This window comes from Otolemur garnettii, unplaced genomic scaffold, assembly GCF_000181295.1.
Source record: "Otolemur garnettii isolate 467f Iridium unplaced genomic scaffold, OtoGar3 scaffold00003, whole genome shotgun sequence".
In the NCBI taxonomy this organism is placed as follows: domain Eukaryota; kingdom Metazoa; phylum Chordata; class Mammalia; order Primates; family Galagidae; genus Otolemur; species Otolemur garnettii.
Window position 1 is genome coordinate 35,264,187 of NW_003852398.1, and position 8,140 is coordinate 35,272,326.

The window sequence follows — 8,140 nt, forward strand, 5'->3', positions numbered from 1 at the left end:
CCAAACTGCAACCAAAAATAGCCAGGTGTTATGGTAGGTGCCTGTAGTCCCAGCTACTCAGGAGGCTGAGGCAAGAGAATCACCTAAGCCCAAAAGCTGGAGATTGCTGTGAGCTGTAACACCACAGCACTCTACCAAGGGTGACAAAAAGAGACTCTGTCTCTAAAAAAAAAAAAAAAAATGAGAAGAGGGTTCAGGTAGCAGGAGAGTGGCATGGCTCAATCTGGAAAGATGAGCTAGACTGGGCTTCAGACCCTGTGGGCTAAGTAGATGTCCAACTTTAATCCTGTGGGAAAAGAAACCTTTTCAGAATGGTAATGGGAGAAGTCAGAGGCCTACCAGAAGGGAGTGACTGAGGGTGGGGAATGGGGAGGAGCAGAACCAAGGGATGCCCTCCCAACCCTTTTCTGAGACAAACTAAAGCAATGAAGTTATGGAGAATATGAAGAAAGATGGAAGGCAAGTGTCTGGCACTATAAATATGAAATAGTAGTAGAAGGAAACCTGCATTTGTTTTTTGTTGCTTTTGTTTGAGACAGAGTCTCACTCTGGTACCCTGAGTAGAGTACTCTGGCATCATAGCTCATAGCAACCTCAAGCTCTTGGCCCCAAGTAATCCTCTTGCCTCAGTTTTTCTACTTTTACTAGGGATGGGGTCTCACTCCAGACTGGTCTGGAACTCCTGAGCTCAAACAATTCACCTGTCTCAGCCACCCAGAGTGCTGGAAATATAGGCGTGAGCCACCACACCCTGCCAGGAAACCTATTGAACAACTGCTCAGGTCCTATCCTAAACGCTCCTCCCTTCTGTAAGGTAGATATTATTATTCTCCTTTACAAAGATGAAAATACATAAGTTAAATTGCCCAAGGGCATTAAAGCTAATGAGGGACTGATATTTAAATTCATTAAGTAAATCTGACAAGCACAACTCTCTGGGTTAAAAACCTTCAATGACTTTCCACTGCTTCCAGCCTATATCTTTTGTTCAAAATCAAACATTATTGAGCACCTACCCTAGACTAGAGGCAGAAGATAAAAAACAAAATGGACTACAGAATAATCTGTGTTTTTCAAATTCCGAGTATAAAAATATGAGTAAGCTCAATCAAAATTGTGTGTATACACACAAGTCATAAAAAGAGTAAAATCAGAAATTATCACATAGGCTGGGCATGGTGTCTCAAGCCTGTAATCCTAGCACTCTGACAGGCCAGGGCAGGTGGATCGCTTGAGCTCAGGAGTTCAAGACCAGCCTGAGCAAGAGCAAGCCCTAGTCTCTACTAAAAATAGCCAGACATTGTGTCAGGTGCCTGGAGTTCCAGCTCCTAGGAGGCTGAAGCAAGAGGATTGCTCAAACTCAAGAGTTTGAGGTTGCTGCAAGCCATGACTCCAGGGCACTCTACCCAGGGCTACAAAGTGAGACTGTCTCAAAAAAAAAGAAAAGAAATTAACAGAGAACATCATACATAATGTAAAAGGTATTTTTCTGTGGGCAAGATCAAAAAAAGCTTGAAAAACATTTCTCTAGTGAAAGAGACAAGCATACAAATAACATGTATATGGTTATAAACCATTATAAAGTTTATGAGAAAAAGGTACCATGGCATTAGTGCTATGGCAGCATCTAACAGGTAGCCTCATTTAGTATAAGCCATGGAGGAAAAGGGAGATTCTGAGGAGTAAGGAAGAAATGAAGGGAAAGAAGTTTTCCAGGCAAAAGGACTATCACGTGCAAAGGAGCAAAGGCTTCAAAATATGTTTTAATAAAGTATGGATGAATGAGCAGACAGCAAAAGGGCAGGCAAGGGTCAGATGATCAGGGCTTGAAAGATTAAGAAGTCTGCACTAAATCCTAAAAGCAGACATTAAAGGAGGGGAGTGACTAGTCGCATTTGTGGTTTTGAAAGATTAAATAAAAGGAGAAAGAAGACCGTTTAACTTCTTTATATTGAGTTCAAACTCAATATAAAATAATCTAGCGGGAAACACCAAGGCCTTAGACGCCTTCTCGTCCTGCTACAGACTCTGGGCTCCGTTACGACATTCTACTTTGTGCTATCAGTTTTTCAAATAGATTTGTTTAGTAACTAGCTCAAAACATAAATGTTATTGAATCCGAGCGAATCTGTCTTGAAAAACTTGTCTCCCTGCAACTTTGTCCCCTCCCTCCTCTTCCTAGTTCCACCCCTGGAGAGCTTCCAGACCCAAAGCTCCAGGCCCTGCCCAGCACTCACACGAACACGTCTCCGTCCACGTCCCCCGCAGCCAGTAGGTCGCGGGCCGGATGGAACGCCAGCCCACTGGCCGGCGCTTCCAGCACGATGTCTTCTGGGGTGTCCCGGATTCGGGCCGGGGCTTCCGCGGAGTCAGGGTCCTCCTCGTCGCTCCCATCCTTAGTGGACCTCTCCTCACACACGCGGTCCATGCCGGGACTGTAGCACAGAAGACTCACCCGCTCCGGAACTAACCGCACTGCATGGGGCGTGACGCAGAGCACAGCTTCCGCCTCAGGGGCGGGGCCGGAAGTGTCTCTGGTGCGTTCTAGGTCACCCGGGGGAAGGTGCACTGGCCACATTGCCAGTGTGGGTGGGCTGGCTGAAGAGGCTCACCACTTAACTGGTCTTGCTGCGATCCGGACTGGAGCTAACTAAATGATGCGATGGTAATTCCCCCCCACCCTCGCTAGTCACTTCACATAAAGTTGGGAACTGCCTTTAAATCCTTTCCCTTCATCCTGCTCCATCCTAGCACTTAATGCCCTTTGGATAGGAGAGGGACCTTAGTCATTCTGGCTCGGTGAAACCCAAGATCGTGTCAAGTGACAACCAGAGTAGCCGCTCAGAAAGCAGCAAAAAATGGCATAAGGGAGCTTGGACAGCAGGCAACCCGAGGGCGCGGCTCAAGCTGGACAATCCAACCTATTTGTGGCCAAAGGATCACCAATCTACGCTGTTTCCTGACGTTTGGCCCAAGACCCTGGGCAGAAGCAGTGCTCAGTTACCAAGGAATCACTTAAGAGGAAAGTGAGCATGACAGCTGACATTCTGGACATCCCTGTTACCAAAGGCTCCACAAATATGGGAGCACTGGCCAGTCGCGGTGGCTCACGCCTATAATCCTAGCACTCAGGGAGGCCGAGGTGGGTGGATAGCTTGAGCTCACGAGTTCGAGGCCAACCTGAGCCAAAGCGAGACGCCATCTCTACTAAAACAGAAAAAAAAAAAAAAAAAAAGGGGCAAGAGGATCACTGGAGCCCAAGAGTTGGAGGTTGCTGTGAGCTATAACGCCAGGACATTCTACCCAGGGGTAACAGCTTGAGACTGTCTCAAAAATAATAAAATAAAAACATTTAAAAAAATAAAAAGATGGAGCACTCTGCATGATGAGGCAGATGAGGAGCAGATGCTCCTGAGGCTGAAGATAACCAGCTACATCTCTGTGGTACTGAGCTTTCTAAGCCATCTTACATGCTGATACCCAACACCCTTAAAGAGAAGTGAAAGTGAGGTATGAGACCTCACAGAGGCAGTACGTCCCTTTCGCTGAGTAACTGGGAAAGTTACTGTGTGGTGTTGAGCTTCTTTGTCACTAGTGGCCAACCAGGAAGTCTTGGTCACTTCTATGAGGTTTGTGGTACTTGCAGAAACTGAATTTCAAACCCACAGTCAGTCAACCCACAGGTCTTGCTTTTAATGACCTCCAGGTATCTTCACCTGAGCCAAATCTGTGTGACCTTTTTCCCAATTAGGACTGTCTACAAACATGGGATCAGGATATCATTTGTCCAAAATCAGCTATTTTAGATGCTATTGCAGACAGCGTCCAATTTCAGCCCCTTAAGTGTCATGTAAACCTGGCTTCTTAAAAAAACCTGTCATCAAAGTGAAAATGATCAAAATCAAGGCAATAGCTGAAGTGACTTTCTAGTCTTCCTTCGACCTGGTGAGCCCACAGGTCTTAGGCTAGGTTAGTAGTAGTAGCATGGCATCCAGCAAGTGGTGACCCCTAATGATGAGCACCAGACCAAAGTGCTCATGAGCGGAGAGGAAGAAAAGTGCAGTGAACGGAGTAACACAAAGACCAATAAGCCCACTATGGGCCTTGGCAAATGTTTCAGAGTAATGAAGGGTACAATACTCTTCTGGCCTAGGAAAGGAATTCCAGTACCTGCAGGGCCAGAGTATACCAGTTCTAATCCCAAGGCACTTCCCCCCAAGGTTATTCCTTCAGGCAAGGAGGAAGTGATTTACACTCGGCATTACTAAAGCTCATGGGGGGCACAAATTCAAAAGGTTTTTGTTCTCACCCATAATTGATTTTTATTAGATACCTTCACCCAGAGCCCACTCCTGCACAGCCTTGGCATCAGACTGGCAGCCCAGTGGGCTGACCTTAATTCCCAGGGAATCTATGTCCTAGGACTAGACATCCAGGCAAACCTAAATGACTCTAACATTTAAGACCAATCATTTTTACATTCGCCCATCCCCTATTTGCCCATCAGTGAAGGTCATTATTCTCTTCTCCACTGATCACAATAACTGGTAAACATCTTTATTGTTTAGGACTCTAGAATGACAGCTCAGGAAGAACTGATAAAGACTTTCTGTATGGGATTTTATACAACAAGTGGAATTAGTCTCCCTGGTGCTCCAGGGGTCCTAACAGGGGATGTTCAACATAAAGACAGCAGGTTAACCAATTTTAATGGAACCAAATGACTATACAATAAAATTTTATGTACATTCACAAAAAACATATTGCAACCTTTCTGGAAATTGAAGAAAGCAAGCAGTGGGGAGCACATCTTTGTGGAAATTCTCCCTTTGGAGAATGAGCATTAAACTGGAGATTAGTATTTTGGTCTTTTGACTTCAACCCTGCAATTGAAAAGATATGGGTCAGCATAAGATCAATACACTATGCATTACCACCAGTACCACAGGGGAAAAATTATGCTGCTCACCCATCAGCTTCCATCTTCTTCCTCTTCTCGATGATCTAAAAAAAGAAGAGTGATTATCTGTAGTCCTGCTACCAGTGTATGCTAACCTGAGGCCCAAGCTGATCTCTCTCATCTTACAGCACTCCAAGCCCCTGCCTGTTCCTGAATTTGTAGGCCAGTATCTCCTTCCAGCTGAAGCCCTCCCATCAAAGATGCAGTCCCACTTACTGCACTAATTTTCTTCCACTGGCGATCAAGCTCTGCCTTGTCATTAGTTTCCTTGAAGCGCCTGGTTTTCCGCCCTTCAGACATCTTGATGCCATACTGGAATGCAGCCCTGACATAAAAAAGTGCATTTGGGGGGAAAAGGCATCAAAGGTTGTATAACAGCAGCAAGGATCTCCCAGAACCCCAGGGTCAAAGAACCTATTTGGATCTCAGCCAGACTACACACTCTAACACAGTATGGGCTATTTTACCAAATCATCATAGTCCTCCTCATTTTCTACCCATATTCAGCATAGACTCACTTAGGCAAGGCCTCCTTGTTGTTCATATATTCGCTATATTCCTCCTGGGTATCAAAGTCCCAGCGGCCTAAGGGGCCCTTCTTGTTACCCTGTTGCAGGACAGAATGGGAAGACAGTGAAGGAAGAGATGTCAGTGGAAATGGAATTTTAACCCTTGAATGAATTTAGACTCTCCACAATCCCATTTTTCACCATTCATAAATCCTACTTTAATAAACAACAAACATTTACTATATAGCTACTACATGTCAGGCATTATTCTGAATACTAAACACATCTTATTTCATTGTCCCAAAAGTCTATGAAGAGGGAATTATATTTCCTGATGAGGAAACGAAGGCCTAAGTAGTAAAAGAACTTGGCATGGTCACAAAATTACTAAATGGTAAAGGCAGAATTAAACAAGGATCAAAGATTAAACCATGCTATTGCAATACAATAATAACAGAGGAACTAAATACTTCTTCACTATTAATAGTATTAGCAGAGTTGTGTTGACTTTTTCAAAATTTTGACTTAGAAACTTCAATCCCAGCTAGAATAAAATTTACTTTTATAAGAAGTATAATTCCTTCTGCCCTTTCTACTTAGACATTAACACTTGTGGGCCATCGTGGTGGCTCACATCTATAATCCTAGCACTCTGGGAGGCCAAGGCTGGTGGATTGCCTGAGCTCACAGGTTCGAGACCAGCCTGAGCAAGTGTGAGACTTCATCTCTAAAAAATAGCTGGACATTGTGGTGGGCACCTGTAGTCCCAGCTACTCAGAAGGCTGAGACAAAAGACTGCTTGAGCCCAGGAGTTTGAGGTTGCTATAAGCTATGATGCCATGGCACTCTACCAAGGGTGACAAAGTGAGACTCTGTCTCAAAAAAATGAATAAACTTGCCTAGGATAGGAAGCCTAGCACTTTGTTGTAGGAAATACATTTTTTTCCCTATTTCATTTGGTCTTATGCAGACTTAAGGTCAGCTACTCATGACCCCATGCTGCTGCTTCTACTGTTGTAGCTGAAGGAGGTGGGGATCTCAGCAAATGAGAGACAGATTTTTGGGGTAGTGGATAAGGCGATAACGTATGAAAGAGTAACTGCCCAAAGGCCCCACTATGCTTCTAACTACACACCTGATCCATTTTGCTATAATCCACCTCCTCGTCACTATCCACAGCCATGTCATCCATCCTAAAGAGAAGAAAACAGTTAAAAAGATGCTATAGACCCAGACCCCTATGGTTCACCTGGACGCCTACCCAACTAAGAGGATATACAGGCCAGGCAAGGTGGCTCACGCCTGTAGTCCTAGCATTCTGCAGGGGCGGAGGCAGGTGGATTGCTTGAGCTCAGGAGTTTAAGACCAGCATGAACAAGAGTAAGACCCTGTCTCTACTAAAAGGAGAAAAGTAGAAAGTAGCCAGGTGTCATGGTGGGTGCCTGTAGTCTGGCTACTCAGGAAGCTGAAGCAGGAGGATCACTTGAGCCTGAGAGTTTGAGGTTGCTGTGATCTATGATGTCACAGCTCTCTAGCCTGGGGCAACAGAGTGAGACTCTGTCTCCAAAAAAAAAGGGGGGGGAGACTATGTCAAAAACGGTTATCTGCATAGTAATGACTACCCCAGGAGTACTCCTAGGTCCTAACAAATCAAATTTCCACCTCACCCCCCAACTTGCTCTCCCATTATCTCAGCCTCCCTTCCTTAACAGGGTTTCACATACGTGGCTGGGTAGCACTCTGCATAACTGTTGGACATGCCAAAGAAGTCTCCCAGCTGCTTTTTGTCTTCTGGCTTCTTTAGCATATGTTATGTTAAAGAAAACAATAGACAGAATTCCACTTATCACAGACAAAACTTAGGCAGGAGAGGCCAAGGGCTAGAAGACACAACATGAAAATTCTAAGGAGAGGTCATGAGCTTCAATGAGTGTATGGGGAAGGAACAAGGTACGGTTTCAGCCCTGTTAAAATTCAGCACAAAATGGAAGGTAGGGAAAAGGAAGAAGCAGGGAGGCAAGTAGAGTTAGAATAAAAAGAGAACCCAGGAGCATATTAAAATAAAGGATATGATTCAGTGCCTTCCCAGCTAGCAGACCCAGCAAACTTTTCATTGATAGACTTGATTAACTCCTTGGCTGACCCAGGTCCTAGGTGTAAAGAGAACCCTGCTCAGACCTTGAACCAACAACTTCCTACCCACAACATTCTTCCTACCTATGGTTTTCAGAAAAACATTTTTTTTTTTTGACAACTGAACTTTTTTATCATAATGAACTTTTAAATAACTCCAACTAATAACGAGTTACTCAGGTTGACATAAGAGTAGGCTAACCAGGACTTTGTACACTCAACCTCTACCTGACCTTTTCAGAACTGCAGGGTCAAAGGAAACATATTTAAGAGCAAATACACCATTTTCCCTGCCATTGCCAGGAAGGTAGCCATTCCATAAAGCAAGATGTGGTTCTTATGAGAACCCAGAACCAGGAAGTTCCCCAATCCCACCTTTGATAGCTCTGAGTTCTAGGTCAGACTCTCAGCTCAGGAGAAAGCAGGACTACTAGAGCCAATTGTAAGATGCTGTGGATACAACCCACCTTTGTCAACATCCATGGGCTGGAAAAAAAATAAAGAGAGATAAATGTCACAAGAGATTCTTTTTTTTTTT

General features: G+C 44.5%; 2 protein-coding genes across 2 annotated transcripts in view; both read right to left on the minus strand.

The window, feature by feature from the left end:
• WDR55 (WD repeat domain 55) overlaps positions 1-2,524 on the minus strand; it is a 5,644-nt gene extending 3,120 nt beyond the window's left edge. Inside the window, exon 1 of the mRNA XM_003782125.3 lies at positions 2,238-2,524. Coding sequence (XP_003782173.1) covers positions 2,238-2,428 — 191 coding nt within the window. The 5' untranslated portion in view covers positions 2,429-2,524. The remainder of the gene's footprint in view (positions 1-2,237) is intronic.
• A 2,011-nt stretch (positions 2,525-4,535) lies between these two features.
• Positions 4,536-8,140, minus strand: part of IK (IK cytokine) — a 15,298-nt gene continuing 11,693 nt past the window's right edge. The window contains exons 13-20 of the mRNA XM_003782126.3: positions 8,070-8,088; positions 7,541-7,619; positions 7,194-7,274; positions 6,605-6,662; positions 5,479-5,567; positions 5,177-5,285; positions 4,970-5,004; positions 4,536-4,883 (exon numbers count right to left, since the gene is read on the minus strand). Coding sequence (XP_003782174.1) covers positions 4,856-4,883; positions 4,970-5,004; positions 5,177-5,285; positions 5,479-5,567; positions 6,605-6,662; positions 7,194-7,274; positions 7,541-7,619; positions 8,070-8,088 — 498 coding nt within the window. The 3' untranslated portion in view covers positions 4,536-4,855. The remainder of the gene's footprint in view (positions 4,884-4,969; positions 5,005-5,176; positions 5,286-5,478; positions 5,568-6,604; positions 6,663-7,193; positions 7,275-7,540; positions 7,620-8,069; positions 8,089-8,140) is intronic.